General features: G+C 44.4%; 1 protein-coding gene across 2 annotated transcripts in view; it reads left to right on the top strand.

The window, feature by feature from the left end:
• Positions 1 to 22,242, top strand: part of LOC139276062 (prostaglandin F2 receptor negative regulator-like) — a 58,303-nt gene that overhangs the window by 16,545 nt on the left and 19,516 nt on the right. For both annotated transcript variants that reach the window (XM_070893487.1, XM_070893488.1), the window contains 2 exons: positions 13,598 to 13,963; positions 18,358 to 18,777. In XM_070893487.1, coding sequence (XP_070749588.1) covers positions 13,598 to 13,963; positions 18,358 to 18,777 — 786 coding nt within the window. The remainder of the gene's footprint in view (positions 1 to 13,597; positions 13,964 to 18,357; positions 18,778 to 22,242) is intronic.

A 22,242-nucleotide genomic window follows, 5' to 3' on the forward strand; every position in this document is an offset into this window, starting at 1 on the left:
ACCATCCTTGGCAACCACCCCTCCAACTTTCCTGCCTATTATTTTGACTCTTGAGAGCCTTAACTGCTTGCAATGGAATGATGATCCTCCCAATTTAAATATTAATCTGAGGCAAAGATAGGTGCATTTATACTGCAGACATCCATCCAGCATTGATTCCAACTAGACAGTACCCTGTTTATTGTCTGGCTCCACTTGAAATTCTCCTGCCCAGGAGAGTAATCTGCATGCACAGAGTTCCCCCTCCAAATGTTCAATTTGCAATGTTTTGCGAGTATGGCCAGGAGCATTTGCCACTTTAACACCTTTACATCAGCACTGAGTAAGTTCAAAACAAGCCACTTGAGTTATTTCTGTGATATATTCTTTACAATATCACGAACACACAGACTGCCCAAGATGGCTATTAACTCAGGAACTTGTCAGGTAATCTGTCACCTGATGCTTTATTCTTGTAAACAGCAATGACTACATTACCACAGTCGTCCACTGGGTGGCGAAGTAGTCCACTAGGTGGAACTATATTACACAATCATTCCAACATTCAACTCCTTCCACACCTGTAGGTAAAATATGATCATTGTGAACAAACCTAACCTTTCCTTGATCAAACATCTTGACCAAATATGTACGAGAACCACATATCTTCACCACTCTTCCTGGTAACCATTAACAATTTATGGTGATGGTTCTTCACTCTCACTTCTGATTTAATTTCACACCTCTATCATGATTCTCTTTAGATATGTCAAAGTGAACTAACATGGTGCTCTCTACCAACTGGCTTTTACACTCCTTGAATGCTGCATGGCATTCTTCTGACCACTTCCAATGGACCTGTTGTTTCAACAGCTCATTCAATGGATGTAACACTGTAGCCAAATTTGGTAGGAACTTCCCATAATAGTCCAAAAAAGACCCCAAAATGATCGAAATTCAGTGACATTCTTGGGAGTAGGTGCATTTCTAATTGCATCCAGCTTTCCCTTGGTTGGATGTAAACCATCTTTGTCTACACTGTGCCCTAAGTACTCCACTGAGTTTTGAAATAACTCACACTTGTGAGCAATCACACATATTCTGTGCTTTTCTAGCCGTTTGAGCACTTCATTCAATATGTTATGGATTTGCCTGTTTGCTGAAATGAGTATGTAATCTAAATAACATACTACCCCTTCAATGCCTTGCAAAATCTGGTTCATCACCCCTTGGAATATAGTGGGGGCAGAAGACATTCCAAATGGTAGCCTATTAAATAGGCCTAGATGAGTATTTATAGTCAAGCATGAATTGGATTCCTCGTCTAATTCCAGTTGTAAGTAGGCATTTATACGTTCTAACTTCAAGATCTGACCACCTATCTGTGTTGTGAACAAATCTTCTACATTTGGCAATGTATTGGGGAGATTAACCTCTAGAACTTGGTTTATGGTTACTTTATAATCACCACACATCCTTACCATCTGACTTGGGTAAAACAGCAATGGATGTAGCCCAATTACATAGATCTATCTTAGAGATAATGTTCTCAGTCTCTAGTCTTTTGAGTTCTTGCTCAACTTTCTCCGAGTGCATATGGTACAGGAAGTGGCTTGCAGTAAACTGGTCTAGCATCCTTCTGTATCCTGACACTCGCCTTGAAGTCTTGAATCGGACTGCCTGTTTCGCAGAACACCTTCGGATACTTCTTGATGTCATCATCCTTCGATGCAAATCTCGTTTCAACACACAATCTCACTCCAATCCAGCTTCATTGATCCGAACCAATTTCTTCCTAGTATAGCAGGCTTGTCTCCTGCAACTACTGAGAGGCAAGCTCTGAAATTGATCCTTGTATTTCACCGGTACAATGATGCAACCTACTTCAGGAATTTGCTCTCCTGTGTAGCCTCGCAGCCCAACCTTGGATTTCTCCAATGGGAAATCACGCAATTTGTCGAGAGATAGCAATTCCGCTACTATGCTCACAGATACGTCTGTGTCGATTTCCACGGGTATCCTGGTTCCTGCAACACCTACATGGATGATACTTTTTGAATCGCAGTTAGATACCCTCGTGCTCCTGATGATGTGTATCTCTTCACCCTGTTTTTCTTCCATGCTGTGTAGTCTCTGGGGATTTCTACTTATAGTCTTGAAAGTTGGTTTACTCTTCAGTCGGAAAAATGCCCAGTTTTCCTGCAGATGAAACACTGCGTTCACATATGGACAACTGTGAGCAATGTATTGTCCCAGGCTCTGATAGCATGACTTCAATATGTTGTTACTGTGGCCAGTTGCTGAGGCCTTGGGGCCCAGCTGCCTTTTTCTTTTAACCTGCAGGCAATTCACTTTGGTTGTCTGATGACTGGAAATGGCTCAATTCTCAGAAGCATTGGTCGACCATATCCATTGACTCAGCTGTCTGACAAGCTAAATCAAAAGTCAAGTTAGGAGTTGTCAACCACTTCTGATCGCTTCATTTTTCATCCCACAAACAAAGCGATCACGCAATGCTCGGTCCTGAAAGTTTCCAAAATGACAGTGAATGGATAGCATTTTTAATGCTACAATGTACTCCCTGATGCACTCGTCAGTTAACTGATCTCGTATTCTGAAACTAACTATCAGCAATTTCCAAGGGCTCAGGACTGTAGTACTGTTCTAACTTGCTTAGAATCTCCATAAATGATGTGTCCTTTGGCTTAATTGGAATAAGCACATTTTTCAGGACTTTGTACACCTCGAACCCTGCTTCAGTCAAGAAAATAGCCTGTTTTCTTTCTAATACGGTTTTCATTATCGGGGACTTCGATGATACTATTTGCAGTGAGAAACATTTCTAGTCGCTCCACATAAGTTCCGAAATTCTCACGGCTGTGTTGAAACTCTCCCAAGCGCCCTATTATTTTCCTAGGCGCGGTCATCTTGGACTCTGGCAGTTCAGCCAAGTGTGCTTGTAATTTACCTAGAACTTGTAGCTATTATGCAAACAAAGGACCTCTCTAGTCTCTGGTTGATTCCAGCCAAACAACAAACCAAAATTTCAGGAATCCAGGAATCATATCCTTCATCACCAATGTGATATATTACGACATCATGAACACATAGACTTCCTAAGATGGCTGTTAGGTCACCTGACAAGTTCCTGAGTTATCATCTAATTCATTCATTCTTGTAAACAGCAATGGCTGCATTACCACAGTAGTCCACTAGGTGGAACTAGATTACATTTTCTAAATTCAAATTGCCATTTCACTTACATTCGACTGCATGTGGTCTCAACCCCTAGTGTTGTAAAACTCTTCAGGCTTTCATTTAGGGCTGTATTTTCAGCTAATTTACGCCCTGCTTAGTGCCTGGGCAGGGCGCAAAAAATCTTTTAGCGCGAAACAAGGCGCACAACATTTTGCGCCCAGGCGGAACTTTCGGCAGTAGTTTTATGGCGGCGCTAAAACTTGACGCCTGCCCAATGTTTTTACCATTTGGATGACGTCAATTGGTGTGCAACGCTGCGCTCGTGCTCCGATCAGAACATTCGGCCATATCGCCTGATTTAGCGTTCGCCTGGGAATCCGCCAGCAAAAAGTGGTCGGACTCAGGCCAACCCGGTACTAATGGCGCCATCTTGAAAACTGAGTAGAAGTTCAGTGCATAAAAGGATTGGAAGAAGGCGGCTGCGTTTTCCATAGTGAAGTTTTATGAGTTTATATTTCGTTTTAAAGGACATTTTAAAAGATGGGGGCTATACTATGTCAACCATTATTCTTGGCTGCTGTATTTATACAGTGTCGAACTGCAAGAAGGCTTATTGATCATTTTGGATATAATCAAAGAGGTCGCAGACGTATGGGGAGGAGGCCTTACCCCCAACGACTTTACAGGGAACAGCGCTCATACCTGCAGCTCTCTGAGGCACAGTGCGTTAGAAGGCTATGCTTCCGAAAAGAGGTGGTCACAAAGATATGCCAGCTCATACATGCAGACCTACAGCCTACCAGCAGCAATAGGACTGCACTGCCCATCAAGGTGAAGGTAACTGCAGCACTTGCCTTCTATGCCTCTGGCTCCTTTCGGGCATCAGCAGGGGACATATGCTCCATCTCGCAGCATGCTACACATTGCTGCATTCGACAGATGACAATTGCACTGTACGCACGCAGGATGGATTTCTTAAACTTCCAAATGACCAAGGAAGAGATTTGGACGATTTGCTGGCTTCCCCCAAGGTTCAGGGTGCCCTTGACTATACCCACATCAACCTGCAAGCACCTTTTACGTAATCCAGAGGTTTACCGAAACTGAAAGGGATTCCACTCCATGAACGTACAGATCATCTGTGCCCATACTCAACGCATCATGGCAGTCAATGCCCAATATCCAGGGAGCATCCACGATGCTTTCATCTTGCGCGAGAGCATTGTCTCAGGCCTGTTCCAGCTTCAACCACAAGGCCCGAGCTGGATGCTCGGGACAAAGGTTACGGCCTCGTCACCTGGCTCATGACCCCCCCTCAGAACCCTCAGACAGAAGCCGAGCATTACTATAATGAGAGCCATGCAGCCACACGCAACACCGTCATACAGACAATTGGAGTGCTCAAGCAGCACTTCCATGCCTGGACCACGTTGGAAGCTGCCTGCGATACTCTCCTCAACAGGTCTGAGTTCATTGTGGAGTGATGCACAACTTGACTATCATGCGGGGACAGGATTTGCCATTGGGGACTGCAGGACCACCTCGAGAGAGAGGGGAGGAGGATGATGAAGAGGAGGAACTTGCCGAGGAACCCATGCCACCACCACAACCACGGGGGAGGAATCGTGGAAATTTCACTGCTGCAAAAGCCTTCTGTCAGAGTTTCATAATTGAATGCTTTGCTTGAAGAGTGAACGTTGCGCGTCACTGTTGCCTGGCTACTCTCTCCCACCATGTTGCCTATTCCCCCTCTTACTCTGCAAATGAGACACTACACAGGAATGATTAAGGTGAACAAAAGAATTTATCAAACATTGTCAAATTTTATAACTTTGAGCAGCGTTTGAAAACATTGAAACTTTAATAAAGTAACATTGTGATCAAACTGATTTATACTACAACAAAAACATGATAACAAACACCCCTTTGCAGATGCAGCAGGTAATCAGGAAGGCGAATGGAATGTTGGCCTTCATTGCGAGAGGGATGGAGTACAAAAGCAGGGAGGTCCTGCTGCAACTGTACAGGGTATTGGTGAGGCCGCACCTGGAGTACTGCATGCAGTTTTGATCACCTTACTTAAGGAAGGATATACTAGCTTTGGAGGGGGTACAGAGACGATTCACTGGGCTGATTCCGGAGATGAGGGGGTTACCTTATGATGATAGATTGAGTAGACTGGGTCTTTACTCATTGGAGTTCAGAAGGATGAGGGGTGATCTTATAGAAACATTTAAAATAATGAAAGGGATAGACAAGATAGAGGCAGAGAGGTTGTTTCCACTGGTCGGGGAGACGAGAACTAGGGGGCACAGCCTCAAAATACAGGGGAGACAATTTAAAACCGAGTTGAGAAGGAATTTCTTCTCCCAGAGGGTGTGAATCTGTGGAATTCTCTGCCCAAGGAAGCAGTTGAGGCTAGCTCATTGAATGTATTCAAGTCACAGATAGATTTTTTAACCAATAAGGGAATTAAGGGTTACGGGGAGTGGGCGGGTAAGTGGAACTGAGTTCACGGCCAGATCAGCCATGATCTTATTGAATGGCGGAGCAGGCTCGAGGGGCTAGATGGCCTACTCCTGTTCCTAATTCTTATGTTCTTATGTTCTGCCTCATGGTCTTTTAACACCGCTTGCCCCCGCTCCCTCGCCTGCTCCTTGTACCCAAAGTAGCACCATGATAGCGTGCAGCAATGTTATCAGAGCGCTGCTGTGTTGGGGGAAGAGAGACATTGGAGATGCCTCGTGGGATACACTGGACCAGCTCGTGACGTGGAAGGCCCGGCTCTTGACTGGCGAGCCTCTTCGTCGGCGCCGCCAGTCACAAGTGGTGTGGGGGTGTGTCTGGGTGTCACACTGGGGAACTCGGGAAAGGCTGCTCATCACACTTTCCGGGATGGTAGTGTGACTGGTGGAGGCTACCAGCCTCACGTGGACGTTGATGGCCTCGCAGGTTTCGTGGCTCACGCCGAAGATCTGTGACCCTACCTCCGCAATGGTCGCTTTCAGACTGTCGATGCTCGCGGGACTTCTACCCAGGACTTCAAGGAGCTGACTGGTGAGCCTGATGCTCTCCCTGGATAGTCCTACCATGACCAGTTCTGTGTCTGCCTGTGTGTCAGCAGACCGGATTTGCCGACTCGCCCTCGGAGAGATGGCATACGGGATTCAACCCCAGAACTGCGTTGCTGTAAGCTACTAGTCCCAGGAACCTCCGAAATCTCAGAGTCCGGGAATGTTTCATCATCCTCGGATGAGGCGTTTGCACCTCCTCCGCCCCACCCCCACACAACCCTGGAGTCAGGGGAGGGGGCACGGTGACATGAGGAGGATCACATAGCACAGGCTCATTTGAAGGACCGCCGCGACTCCATTATATCTAGTCCAGAGACACAACATCACATTGCCCCAACCTTGTTCCACAGACACTACATCACATTGCCCCAACCCAGCCCAGGGAGTGTGCAAGACTTGCCCTCAGGACGCAAGTGGGGCTCAGCGCCACCAGTGGCAGTTGCCCGACCTGAGATCCCGATGAGGCCTGCCACTCTTCCAGGTCTGTAAGTGGTAGGGTCTGAGGTGGACAGGCGCCTGTCTGCAGCTGTTCCCGGCGGTTGTAGGACTTTTTTAAAATGGGAATGGTTACCAGAGGGTCCATCTGCTCTTGTGGCACACACTGATAGCCACCAAAGCACTTATACCATACTGTCTGAATGTAATAGAGTCCTCTGTTTAATGGCTTTGGAAGTTGCACTTGATTCATCAGGATGACATTGAAGTGTGGAAACATCTTACCAGATCTCAGAATGCAATCATCATAATGTGCAAAGATCATTTGTGTCACATAGGGTGCCACACTAAGCCTACCTATGTGCATTTTAGGAGGCAAACCAGAGTGCTCAGAGACAGCAACTGCATTAGAACGAATAGTGTGTCACATTTATAATTTAAGTAATTAAAGAATAACAATTGTACTCGCTCTAATGATCCTCAAAAGATCATTAAACTTTTTCCGGTACTGTTGCAGTCCTTATTACTGTATCTGAGGCAGAGACTTCCTCAACTATCTCCCTCCAGATCTTGTTAAAAATCGCTGGCAGGGGTCTAGATCCACCCCTGCAGTGGAGTTCCTGCCATCTCCACGCCACAGCCCCCACAAGAGCTTTGTTAGCCTCCTGTGTGAATCTTTGTGTACGCTGCCTATTGTCGTCCTCCTCCCTCATGAAACTTGAATAATAAAATGGCTGATTCAGCCCCTGGTGTACTGCGCATGTGCGCACTGGCTGCGCCCTGCATTAGCGTTTGCGATCGGACAGCAGACCAGAAGCACTGCAAAAAAAAGTTTGCACGTGCGCAGAATGGCTGATTTTTTTTTCAGGTCGGAACTTTCGGCTCTGGCGCGTGCATTCTGTCGTGCAACACCGGAGTTGTCACTAATGCCCGTCATGAACTTGCATGTGACGAAAGTTGCGTGCTCCAGCGCTAACACTAACCCGGCGCTAAAATTTTGATTTCGCCGCGATTAGCGCCCGGAAACGTGCATAAAGGCGAAAATCCAGCTCTAGACTCCCCATAGTTTCACTGCAACTTTAGTGAATCTGGAAACCTAGTTTTAGCCGACACTGAGTGCGGAGCCACCAAATCTAATCCAGTCTTTCTGCTTGCTCCCCATATATTTTTGCTATTTTTCTCTCTCTCCAAGCAGTTTTTTTTTTTTGTTCCTGTTTTCTGCAAGATAGTCTTTTATTAGAACTCCAGCAACAGAGATATTTGTTTATATTAATAGCTTGCTGCGGTGATGAGAATATTTTTACACTGTTCAGGCTCTGCAGGTTTTCTTGGTTTGGAGCTGTGGAATGCAGGATCCTGAAACCGGCAATAAGGAGGTAGCTAGAGGACTGTTATTTGGTTGTATCACACTTGACTGGAAGCAAATGGCAATGTAGTACAGTACTTTATGTAGAATGCTTGGTGATGTGTGTTTAATACAGTGTAGACGATGTATCATTACAGTTCTCCCTAAAGTGCACACATATTTGACTAATAATTTGCATATTTTCAGGAACCTGCATTTCACAGCTCCAAACCAAGAAAACCTGCAGAGCCTGAACAGTATAAAAATATTCTCATCACTGCAGCAAGCTATTAATATAAACAAATATCTGTGTGTGATCAGCTACTGCTTACAGTTGCCATGACTCTCATGGGGTCCCGCTAATGTTCTGCTACCTTGCCAGTACTGAAACATAGAAACATAGAAAATAGGTGCAGGAGTAGGCCATTCGGCCCTTCTAGCCTGCACCGCCATTCAATGAGTTCATGGCTGACCATGCAACTTCAGTACCCCATTCCTGCTTTCTCGCCATACCCCTTGATCCCCCTAGTAGTAAGGACTACATCTAACTCCTTTTTGAATATATTTAGTGAATTGGCCTCAACAACTTTCTGTGGTAGAGAATTCCACAGGTTCACCACTCTCTGGGTGAAGAAGTTTCTCCTCATCTCGGTCCTAAATGGCTTACTCTTTATCCTTAGACTGTGACCCCTGGTTCTGGACTTCCCCAACATTGGGAACATTCTTCCTGCATCTAACCTGTCTAAACCCATCAGAATTTTAAACGTTTCTATGAGATCCCCTCTCATTCTTCTGAACTCCAGTGAATACAAGCCCAGTTGATCCAGTCTTTCTTGATATGTCAGTCCTGCCATCCCGGGAATCAGTCTGGTGAACCTTCGCTGCACTCCCTCAATAGCAAGAATGTCCTTCCTCAAGTTAGGACACCAAAACTGTACAGAATACTCCAGGTGTGGCCTCACCAAGGCCCTGTACAACTGTAGTAACACCTCTCTGCCCCTGTACTCAAATCCCCTCGTTATGAAGGCCAACATGCCATTTGCTTTCTTAACCGCCTGCTGTACCTGCATGCCAACCTTCAATGACTGATGTACCATGACACCCATGTATGTATTTGAATTTATTTTGTGAATTCATGTACAAAGTGTTATGGTAACTATGTGAAGAAGTCCAACGGGTGAAATACAATCTTGGATAATTCTGATGATCTTAAGCCATTCAAAACTTTTGCAGAATGAATGGAAGTTCCAGATTGAGTTACAAATCTGTTACTCCCTCTTTTTTATTTTCGTCTTTTTTGTAGACCTCGTCTTTGAAGTGACTTCTATTTGATTCATAGGCACCAATTTCTGTTCCTCATGGGGATGGCAGGGCTTGTGCTCAGTTAGATTCTCCTGGTTGATAAACAAAATATTAGTTTTCATCTTTGGAACACCAACAAAACTTAAATTGTACAGGAGGCATCACATCGAAATTTCTTAGACCACACAACTGATGCCTTTTTCAGATACCTAATACTGTATCACTCTGTGGCTTAAAGCAATTCAGAAAGGGTGGGTAGTTGAATTGTTTTAACAGATGGACAACATGCAGTGGGTATAATTGAAATTTGCCATATCAATCCCTCAAAGCCTGAGGAGTTCTTGTGTCATCCACTCCCACTGGCAGCTCTGTTTGTATTTGCCCTGACATTTTTTATGTTGGTAGCGACACTGGATTTGATTTCTCTGGCATGGTGGGTTTGCTCACTGGTGGATATATCTTAAATCCATCCAAGAATGAGGGAGAAATCCTGAGAACAGACCTGCCAACCACACCAAATGTGAATATTAGCAAAAAATACCTCTGCAGACAGAAATGGGGTGTTTGCAGAACTGACTCCAACTTCCTGTCCTGGGCGGGGCAAAGCTTAATCCCTAAGGAGATCATTACCTCATTAATATTAGGGGGGCCATCACTTTCTAGCTGTGTTTGTAACACAATGACCATTGCATGCAAGGTTGCCGTGATGCACCAATTATCAACGTTTGTCTCTTCTCTCTCCGATATCTGTGGTTTCCCCTTGCATACTAATTCTCCCTCAGTATTACATAAGAAATTAAAAACAGGGATGTGCTATGGATTGATAGCAAGTTATACAACAATAATTTCATAAATATGTCCGTGCACAAAGGATCTAGACCACTTTTATAAATGATGGGGTCAGACATTTTCTGAAGTAGTTGCCCATCCCCTCCCAAATGCCACCATAGCTATAAGACTTGTATCTCTTTGTTCATTTCTCTTTGTGCAAAACATCTATACAGTTCCACCTGAGTAATCTAATCTTGCACAAGCTTGGTAACCTGGGAAACTAATTCTTAATTCACAATAAAGTTTGGCATTGAAGACTGTCCACAGTTCATAAATTGTCTTTATTCACAGCTGCTCTTTTGTTCTTGGGAGGCAAGGCATCGTCCTTCACCTTTTTACCTGTACTATTTAAGCAGTAGGCATTGTCTAAAGTTTTCCTGCCTCCGCCTTGTTTTGTTCCTTGTTATTGAAACAATGATGTCTCTTTAAAAAAAAATAGGAGAAGCAGACCACATAGTGACAACATTTCAGGTCAGAAATGTGAGTTTAGGAGATGAAGATTACAGAATGAGAAGGAAGTGAGGGCGTTTTATTTACAAACTTGACATGATCTGGCCATGTATGCTTTCAATTGAAGACTTCACTCTGGATGTTCTGGGGTAGGTGACAGAATTGTAGGTGCTCAGATTTTGGTCTGTACTCTGGGTAACACTATATATTGCTGTTAAGCAATTGGATTTCTCGCCAAGGTGTTGACTCATCCATTTTTTCTGGACTGTACAATATGGTATGTGGATTTTTAATGAGTCTGGAAAATATCTCCGAAAGTGAAGACATTTTATGGGCAGCAATACTTGTAGAAGTTGTTTCCATTGAACCTTGCGTCTGTGAACTGTTCAGAGTCCAAAAATGTTTCATTTTTACAAACTAACACAGTATTTGAGCACCCACAATTCCACCACCCTCCCCAGAGTATCCAGAGTGAAGCCTTCAGTTAAAAGCACACATGGCCAGATCACGTAAAGTTTGTGCTTTTTAAAAATAAAAACCCTCATTTCCTTCCTATTCTGTAATCTTCATCTCCTAAACTCTCATTTCTGACCTGAAAACTAAAAATGACTAATAACCCAAGATCTTCAAGCTATCTCCAGTTATTGTCAACACTGTTCTGCTTCTATTTTTAAGAGATATAATTGTTTCAGCTTTGTCTCTTGTCTGTTCTGAAGATTTGCCGTCAAAATAATGGGGAGGCTAATGACGCACGCCATTATTTACGCGCAAATGCTACAGCATTCAAGTTCAGGCAAAGGCAGATGCGTGGCCAAATGCGGAAATCCAGAAGTTGCTCTCTGAAATGCGCATCTCCACCGTTAGATTCACGAAAACGCATTTCGCTGTCTGGCTCCTCATTCAAATATATTGAATGGCGTGAAGTTGCTGCATTTGTGCGGTAGATGCCAACTAAACTTGCCACGGAAGGTTAAGTCTTGTCCTTCTAATGATGTGATGAGTCTTAATTACTGCCATTCAACACCTCTGGCACTGAAAATGAACTATTACAAGTGTGGAGTCTCATTCCTTTAGGTTTTAATTGTTGTTGGACATCTTAAACATGTCACATAATTAATTATATTTTTATTTTACTTTTCCTATTTGTCTCTCTTAATCCAATCTATCTCTTCCCCCCCCCCTTATCTTTCACTTTCTGTACCTGATTTGACATTGAATTCACCCATTCTAATTTACACATCCTTCTCAGTCCTTGTGGTAATTTCACAAGCCTTCAATCTGGTTAAGGAGAGGCACGGTTGTTTGCCCTGTTTACTCGGGTCCCAGATGCCCGATTTTCCTCACCGCGTCATTAGCTCGTACTTCCAGAAACTTGCGGTCCAAAATACAATTGCGATTAAACGGGCAAGGCTAATTAACGGCAGACACTGTTAGGGGCCCTCTCGCAGCAAATGACAGCCAATTGAATACTGTTACTGGTGCCACGTAGCTCAAATGGCCATTTTTCATGTGTAAGCCTAGATAATGCTCAAAGGATAAAGTACACATGCGTGCACCGTGTGAATGAGTATTGAGATCACGCGCAGAACCAAAGTGCATGTTGCAACTTTTTTTTAAACTTACTAATCAAAAATACAATGGGTCACATCTGGATTTCCAGTTAGCCACATGTGGCTAATGTATTGGACAACACTGACTTATTGCATCCACTTCTATCTTGAATTGTGCCTGGAGAAACCGATGGCTCAAAATTAAAAATGTTAGCCCTGATGGGAAGTGATACTTTGCGAAATTAACTATATTGAGCTCCATTTTCCCCAATGCCGTTTGTTGGCGTATTTGAAGAGTTACGCCCGTTTTTTGCAGGGAGGGCCCGACTACGCCAAAAAAAATGGATAATTTCCTTGTTTTAATTTGTGAATGTGGCCCGGCGTATATTGTCCTTGAGCTCTGTGGGTGGAGCCTAAGATGTGCGCCAAAAAGATCGGGTGGAGGCTGGAAAGTGAAACATACATGACATTCTGGCCAGCTCACAGCAACCTGCACAAGCACCTTCCACGTTGCAGCTTACCAACATGAAAATATTAGAGTCTTTGTGCCAAAAGTCTATCCTGTAAACTGAATTGGAAAGGCCCCCTCCTGGTGCCGCTCCTAGCCCAGGCCGAAAGGCTTCCCTCCCCTCCCGGAGCCAGTGCCGCACCTAGCTCGGGCCGAAAGGGTGGACAGAGCAGACCAAAAGCCCCAGATTCAGGTGAATGAGAGATTAAAATCAAAAAGGAGATTGTTACAGTAATGGAGTTGTACTCCAGAACCCGTAAATAAGAGATTATAATTACCCACTCTCTCTGCCGCTGCTGTCCCGGCCGTGGACCTGGATCTTCTACGTTGATTCTCTTACCTGCGCTGATTTTGTTAACTGCCCTGAAGGTTTTTCAGAGCGGACACATATGCTGTCTTAAGAAAAATTGTAGTTGGCCAAACTTGCATAAATAGCCAGAATTGGCACGGGTGGCAGGTTACGCCACCAATGAGGTTTTTTAAAAAAAAATCGTAGCCTAAAAAAAATCTAACCTAAGTGAATTACACTAGCGCAGAAACTTTGGGGAAACTTGGAGATTTTAATTTCCTCCCAAAAAAAACGGTGCACGCTAAGAAGATGGCGCAGATAATTGGGGAAAATTGAGCCCATTGTGGTAATAGCAACTGCAGTGCCAGTAAATGCCTTTTAAAATAAACCTCGTGTGCTGCTTAACAACTATCTTGCCAGTCACCAGATGAGCCACAGATTGACTAAAGCAGTTAGATTTCAATCAATTGAAACCATATCCTAGTGAAGTATAGTTAGCTATGTTTATGCTTGTTTGCAAGTATTTATAGACATTATGTTGGCAAGGATGTGGGGAGTTCTCCTCTTGCTCAATATTCTACATCTCAGTTGAAGGATGTTCATTCTTGTTTTTTTTTCCTCTTCTGTTTCTTGCAGGACTGAGTTCAGGACGTATTGTGAAAGTCCCAGCAGGTCCTCTGTACCGTGTGTTAGGAACACCAGTCAACATTCCCTGTAACGTCAGTGACTATCAAGGGCCACCTGAACAAAACTTCGATTGGTATCTGTATCATCCGAGCCAGCAGTTAAAGATCATCAGCACACTGGAACCTGAATTTTCAGATGCTGAATACAAGGAGAAAATCCGGAAAAAGGAGATTTGGGTGAAAAGACTCAGTGACAGTTCTGTTGAGCTGCACTTCAAGGGTGCCCAACTTGAGGATGACGGGACATATCAATGCCAGACACCTAGCACAGATGAAAATAGTTCTGGAAATTATGAAGCCAGTGTGATTTTGAAGGGTAAATTTTGCAAAGGATGCATTAAATGCTGTTAAATGTAATTCATTTTAAGTGGATACTTGTGATGCATGACATCAAATTGATAATCCTACTTGTATCTATTTTCATTATACTATATACTATATACTTTTTTCCAATTTTCTCACTCCACCCCTAAAGTTGCTCACTGATAACTGGGGTATAGCTTCTGTGGGAGATGACAGCTTACTGGTATCTCGCCCAAGTGGCTATCTTTAATGTGGAAGTCTGGGTAAGCAATAGTAGGCTGTTCAGCTGCGGGGGCATCACAGCTGAGCCTTCCTGCAGACTTTACTTGTCTTGCACGTGCATCCATCCTTTCCAATGCCAGTCCCTGGCCAGTGATCAGGAAAAGGAGTAAAAATAAAACGGGGAAGGTGGCTCAACCGTGGCTAACAAGGGAAATTAGAGAGAGTGTTAAAATCCAAGGAAGAGGCATATAAATTGGCCAGAAAAAGCAGCAAACCTGAGGACTAGGAGAAATTTCGAATTCAGTCGTGGAGGACAAAGGGTTTTATTAGGAGGGCGAAAATAGAGTATGAGAGGAAGCTTGCTGGGAACATAAAAACTGACTGCAAAAGCTTCTATAGATATGTGAAGAGAAAAAGATTAGTGAAGACAAACATAGGACCCTTACAGTCAGAATCAGGTGAATTTATAATGGGGAACAAAGAAATGGCAGACCAATTAAACAAATACTTTAGTTCTGTCTTCACGAAGGAAGACACAAATAACCTTCCGGAAATACTAGGGGACAGAGGGTCTAGCGAGAAGACGGAACTGAAGGAAATCCTTATTAGTCAGGAAATTGTGTTAGGGACATTTATGGGATTGAAGGCCGATAAATCCCCAGGGCCTGATAGTCTGCATCCCAGAGTACTTAAGAAAGTGGTCCTACAAATAGTGGATGCATTGGTGATCATTTTCCAACAGTCTATCGACTCTGGATCAGTTCCTATGGATTGGAGGGTAGCTAATGTAACACTACTTTTTAAAAAAGGAAGGAGAGAGAAAACGGGGAATTATAGATCGGTTAGCCTGACATCAGTAGTGGGGAAAATGTTGGAATCAATTATTAAAGATGAAATAGCAGCGCATTTGGAAAGCAGTGACAGGATCTCCAAGTCAGCATGGATTTATGAAAGGGAAATCATGCTTGACAAATCTTCTACAATTTTTTGAAGATGTAACTAGTAGAATGGACAAGGGAGAACCAGTGGATGTGGTGTATTTGGGCTTTCAAAAGGCATTAGACAAGGTCCCACACAAGAGATTGTTGTGCAAAATTAAAGCACATGGTATTGGGGGTAATGTATTGATGTGGATAGAGAACTGGTTAGCAGAGAGTCCGGATAAATGGGTCCTTTTCAGAATGGCAGGTAGTGACTAGTGGGGTGCCGCAGGGCTCCGTGCTTGGACCCCAGCTATTTACAATATACATTAATGATTTAGATGAAGGAATTGAGTGTAATATCTCCCAAGTTTGCAGATAACACCAAGCTGGGTGGCGGTGTGAGATGTGAGGAGGATGCCAAGAGGCTGCAGGGTGACTTGGACAGGTAAGGTGAGTGGGCAAATGCATAGCAGATGCAGTATAATGTGGATAAATGTAAGATTATCCACTTTTGTGGCAAAAACAGGAAGGCAGAATATTATCTGAATGGCGACAGATTAGGAGAAGGCGAGGTGCAGTGAGACCAGGGTGCCATGGTACATCAGACATTGAAAGTTGGCATGCAGGTACAGCAGGCGGTGAAGAAGGCAAATGGCATGTTGGCCTTCATAGCTAGGGGATTTGCGTAGAGGAGCAGGGAGGTCTTAATGCAGTTGTACAGGGCCTTGGTGAGGCCTCGCCTGGAATATTGTGTTCAGTTTTGGTCTCCTAATCTGAGGAAGGACGTTCTTGGTATTGAGGGAGTGCAGCGAAGGTTCACCAGACTGATTCCCGGGATGGCAGGACTGACATATGAGGAGAGACTAGATCGACTGGGCCTGTATTCACTGGAGTTTAGAAGAGTGAGAGAGGATCTCATAGAAACATATAAAATTCTGACGGGACTGGACAGGTTAGATGCAGGAAGAATGTTCCCGATGTTGGGGAAGTCCAGAACCAGGGGTCACAGTCCAAGGATAAGGGGTAAGCCATTTAGGACCGAGATGAGGAGAAACTTCTTCACTCAGTTGTTAACCTGTGGAATTCTCTACCGCAGAGAGTTGTTGATGCCAGTTCGTTAGATATATTCAAGAGGGAGTTAGATATGGCTCTTACGGCTAAAGGGATCAAGGGATTATGGAGAGAAAGCAGGAAAGGGGTACTGAGGGAATGATCAGCCATGATATTGAATAGTGGTGCAGGCTCGAAGGGCCAAATGGCCTAGTACTGCACCTATTTTCTATATTTCTATGGAACACTGGGGTCTTATTTTTCTCTTCCCCAGCCAGAGGTACTGTTGTCAATTCTAGTCTCTACTACTGCCCTGGCTGGATCAGTTAAATTAGCAAGGTCCAGAAATTGAACTTCGTATCTTCCTGCTCTATTTTCATCCATTAAAATATTGAATTTAGTTCATCCAAGCATAGTTTTAATGTTACTCTTCTGATGTTTTTTTTTGTATTTTAGTTCGACTTGGGAACTCTGACCATTACCTACGCTAGTGTCACATGCTTTCACCCTGTCTCTGGGTTAAAAGGTTGTGACCAGCACCACATCAAGCACATCATGCCTTTCAGTGTGCCACTTGCTACTTATGAACTGAGGTTAGACTCCAATTGTCAACATAATTGTCCAAAATAAATAAATAACAATCTAGCTTTTGTGCAGAGACCAGATTCTCACTGCATCCCCATTTGGATATATATTGTCCTTCCTCCTTCAGTGCTGGGTCAGAATCCTGGAATTCCTTATCTAACACTTTTATGGGGGCAGCATCACCACAAGGACTACAGCAGCTTAAGGAGAAGGCCCTCTACCATAATCCTCGGGCAACTGGATATGAGAATAAATTCTGCCGTGTCCATGTCGCTCATCCAACCACAACCCCCACCATCATTCTTCTATTTCCTAACTCTGTTTACCCTTATGCCTAAATCCTTACCTACTTGAGACCTAGCTTCTTCTTGGGTCCCCTCATCACATAGGGAGTCGCTATCTTGAGACGCATCACTCCTGGTAACCCACTCGTGTTGGGCAATTGGCTTTATTGGCCTAATTGTTAGTTGGAGAACCGATCAAATAGTCCCAGTTAAGTGTTGGAAAACCTGAGCTATGGTGCTGTTAAGGTTGTCTTGCAAGGAATCAATAGAAGGAATTCATGACTGTCTGTTGGTCCTCCTCCAGTAGTCTTGTAGCTGCTGATCTCTCTTGGGCAGCCACAAGCTCCTCCCTTGTGTCGTGGATTGTGGACTTCTCCAACTTATCCAGTATCTGAAGCATATTCATGGAAACAATTTCCACTGCTTGCATGAGTTCAGTGCTCTTTTTATAATTTTTCATATGAATATTCAGCACCTGAGATTCAGGTCCCTCGGTTCCTCAGCAGAGGGCTGTTGTTTCTCTACCCTCTGATCAGATGCAGCCGTCTCCGGCTTATGCCTCCTGCTCACTGGTGCTCTGTGCACCACCCTGTGATATTCATATTTCCTTCATAATTGCTTGGTGAAAATCCTGGAACTCCCTCCCTAACAGCACAGTGGAAGTACCTTCGCCTCACGGCCTACAGCGGTTCAAGAAGGCTGGATAGCTCTTTGTTGGCCGGCACAGACACGATGGGCCAAAATTGCCTCCTTCCATGCTGTAAATTTCTTTGATTCTATGATTATACAGATTATTGGTTCGGCCTCAAGTTAGAATATTCTATCCAGTTTTGGGGAAAGATGTCACAGCCGAGACGGTGCAGAGCGATTCACCAAGATGATACAAGCTGTCAGAAGTTTTAGCTACAAAGAGAGACTAGAGAAACTGAGGTTCTTTTCTTTAGGTCAAGAAGCGATCTGACAAATAACATTTTGGGTGGGGTGGGATTGATGAGATAAATAGGGAAAACCTATTTCTACTGGGTAGTGAATTGAGAACGAGAAGGCATAAGTTTAAGAGTGTTGCCAAAAAAAACCCCCAGGAGTGGCTAGAATTTTTCTAGTGTATTAAGTTGATAGGGCATGGAATGTCTTATTAGTTTTACATTGAGAAACACTGGTTTTACGTTTACATAGAAATAAAATTTGAACTGAAACTTATGTCGCAGCAGTTCAAGGGTATGAAACAGAAGGTATTACCGAGAGACTGCCAGTAAAAGTGCTGATTCTATTTTTATAACTATTCCTCTAAGCTTTCTAGTGTTCTGGTTTTGTTAGTAATCCTGATGCATTCTTTCAAACAGTGATCCCAGATGGACTATCTGTGTTACCTGGAAAATCCAGAAGTGTGAAGTCTGCAAATTACACCGAAGGGAAGCCACTGGAACTTCAGTGTGTCGCAACAACAACCTCGTCTGTTTCCACCCATCTCTCTGTCACGTGGAAGTTAAAAAAAAATAGCACTGTGGAGGATATTCTGTCATTCACTGAAGATAACCGATTTCAGCCCGGTGGTTCATATAAAAATAGGTACCAGAGTGGTGATATTAGAATGGGTATGGAAAAAAATGGCATCTTCAAATTGATCATTGCCCACTTGCGACCGGAGGATGATGGTGTTTACTCGTGTGTGGCAGCAGAATGGGTCAAAGAAGATGGCTCCAACTGGAAAAAAATCCAAGAAAAAAATACAGACATTGCAACGATTAAAGTACAGCAGTTAGGTATGTTCCAGTCGCAGCAAATCATCCTATAATTCAGAATAAGTTTCATCTTCTTGCAAATATTGCTGAATAACTATTCCCCACTTTCCTGGGTAGACCGGTGGTTTGGATGGTGTGCTAGCATAGGCGGTCAAATGTAATATTTAATCTCTGCAAGCTGTTCCAACAATGAATATTTTGTGGAATGCAAAATGTAAAGTTGTATTTTTATTATTTTTTTGTTTTCTTCATTCTCACTTTATTCACCCTCCTCTTTAACTAAGCAGCATCTCAAGTGGATCAGGCCAAAATAAAAATGATTGGAATACTGGATTGTATGACGAGAGGTGTAGAATATAAAAGTCGAGATGTAATGAATCTATATATCTATATTAAAATCTTAGTACGGTTATAGTTTTGGGCTTCACACCATAAGGAGAATGTTGAGGAAATAGAGGATCTAAAGATGGTTAACTTGGATGCTGCCAGGTATGAGGAATAGAAATACGAAGGCCTTGGACTCAATTTTCCCCAAAGCATTTTTTTGGCATACTTGAAGAGTTATGCTCTCTTTGGGGGGGGGCGGCCTAAGTACACCCAAAAAAATTATTCTAAGTTTCCCTGTTGGATTTCTTCATTTTGGCGTAGCTTAAAGCGACCTTTAGTTTTGGGGGTGGAGCCTTGATCTGCGCCAAAAAGATCAGGCTGCCATGGTAACCAGGGACACAATGCGAGCTGAGGCTGCAAAGTGAGGCATACAGCCAGCTCCCAACAGGTTAAAAGAATTGAAAAACACATCACAGCAGCAACTTACCTCCAACCCCACCCGAAAGGTTTGCCGGTCTGGTCTCTGTCTGGCTCTGTCGCGCGCTCTCTCATCTGTCTGTCTCTCTCTCTCGGACCGAGAATGAAGTTTTTTCAGCAGAGGCCACATACGCTGACCTAAGCACAACTGGAGTAACTCTCAGCTGGCCAAAGTTCCATAATTGGCACAGGTGACTGGTTACTCCTCCTTTGGCTGAAAAAAAAACTGACCTAAAAAAAATCGTAACTAGCTGAGTTACACAGGGCCCAAGTTTCGGGTGGAGTTGCTCTAGCAACTAGTTTAGTTTGGAGTATCTTAGAAATTGCAATTCTTGGCACTTAGTTTGCTCCAGTTCTAGTGAGTGAGTTTAGATTCGTTTTAGTTCAGGTATTATTTTTCAAAAGGGGGTGTGTTCAACCACTTAGGCCTGTTTTGCAAGTTTCGGCAACGAAAACTTACTCCAAATTAACTTAGAATGGAGTAAGTGTCCACTTTTGTAAGTTCTGAAAAACCTTACCTAGAGTTAAGTTTAGTGCACAGCCAGAGACCGGGGGAGGGAGGGGGGGAAGCATTAAACACAAAGGACACATTAACATCACAACGGGGGAGGGAAGTTAGAGGATTTTCCAAAGCACTAAACACCTTCACAACATTACAAAAGCAAAGTACATTTAAAGCACTAAACAAAGCAGTACATTTAAAGCACCAAGCACTAAACGAAGCACAAAAAGTAATAAGCAATTAATTAATAAAAAATAGAAGGAACACTGCATCTAAAGCACCAAGACCAAAGTAATAAGTAACCAATCAATACAAAATAGAAGTCCTACCTTTGTGTGAAGGGAAGGTGTTTCTGTCAGCCTCTCTCCGTGTCTCTGTCAGTGTCTCTCTCTCTCTCTCTCTCTCTCTCTCTCTTGACCCAAGTTTCGGGTGGAGTTGCTCCTAGTTTTTTGGAGCAACTAGTTTAGTTTGGAGTATGTTAGAAATTGCAATTCTTGGGTATTATTTTGCTCCAGTTCTAGTGAGTTAGTTTAGGTTGGCTTTAGGTAAGGTACTTTTTTTTTTCAAAAGTGGGTGTGTCCAGCCACTCAGGCCTGTTTTGCAAGTTTCGGCAGTAAAAACTAACTACAAACTAACTTAGGATGGAGTAAGTGTCCACTTTTGTAAGTTCTGAAAAACCTTACCTAGAGTTAAGTTTAGTGCAGGCACAGCCAGAGACAGGGGGTGGGAAGCATTAAACACAAAGGACACATCAACATCACAACAGCGGGGGGTAAGGGAAGTTAGAGGATTTTCCATAAATACCTTCACAACAACATTAAAGAAGCAAAGAACATTTAAAGCGCTAAGCACTAAACAAAGCACAAAAAGTAATAAGCAATTAATTAATAAAAAATAGAAGGAACCCTGCACCTAAAGCACCAAGACCAAAGTAATAAGTAATCAATCAATAAAAAATAGAAGTCCTACCTTTTGTGAAGGGAAGGTGTCTCTGTCAGTCTCTCTCTCTCTCTCTCTCATCTGACAGTGAGGGATGCGGGGGTGGGGAGGCGGTGTGGGTGTGGTGTGTGTCTGTATGTGTGGGAGTGGGGGGGGGGGGGGGTGTGTGGGGTGGGGGAGAGGCTGGAAGGAGGCACCGCTGCTCTCTCCTCCGGCCCTTCGATCATTGAGTGCCCACCCGCCCCCCCACCCCCGGTTGCCATGCTCCGCTCCCCCCTCTTTCCCCAGTTGCCACGCGCCCCCTCCCCCAGTACCCACGCTTCCCCCCCCTCCGGTACCCACGTCCCCCCTCCTCCCGGTACCCACGCTCCCCCCCCCCCCCCCCCCCAGTATTGCGCAGGCGCACATGCTCCAACGCTCTTGCGCAACGCTGCCGTCACTGAGAAGGCGGCATGATCCCTAGCCCCGCCCCCCTGCAGGCAGGCTCCTCCCCAGGAGGACCAGAGAATTGCTGCAGAATATTCCGGCGCACCTTCGAGCCCAGGCAGGTCACGTAAGTCTCGGAGGTGCGCCGTTTTCACCAGATGCCGAAACTTGGGCCCTCTGCCTCTCTGTTTCTGACAGTGAGGGGTGGGAGGGGAGAAGGAGGGAGGGGGAGGAGCTGAAGTGGTGGGAGGGGCTGAACAGGAGGCGGGGGGGGGGGAGGCTGGACGGAGGTTGAACAAATGATTACTGTAATATGCAGTAACCGTGGACCCTCGCTCCTCCGGCCCCCCAATTGGTATAGGCACCCCTGCTCTCTCCTCCGATCATTTCGAGTGCCCCCAAACCCACGCTCCTCCATCCCTTCCCATGCTTTTCTCCCCCCACAGATCACCTCCCCGGTCCCCACACCATTCAAAGACAAACTGGGGAAAAACAATACTGCAAAACTGATTACTCGAACTCAATACGACACTCTATGCACAGAAACCAGTGAAAATACATTCACCAGTGAAAAGATACTTTCACAAAAGGAATAGCCATCATTTTCAAAAGAAAAACACTCCCATGGAAAAACGCCCTGCTGAGCTATTGCGCATGCGTGCACGCTGTAACGCATATGCGCAAGGGTGCTGACTGTGAAAAACATGCAGGGCCTTAGCCCCGCCCCCCTGCAGGCTGGGATCGACTTGCTCAGCCCCAGGGAGACTCCACTGCGCCATGCCACGCTCCAGGACGACCAGAGAATTCCTCGGTAG

The sequence above is a fragment of the Pristiophorus japonicus genome, chromosome 11 (genome assembly GCF_044704955.1).
Source record: "Pristiophorus japonicus isolate sPriJap1 chromosome 11, sPriJap1.hap1, whole genome shotgun sequence".
NCBI lineage: Eukaryota > Metazoa > Chordata > Chondrichthyes > Pristiophoridae > Pristiophorus > Pristiophorus japonicus.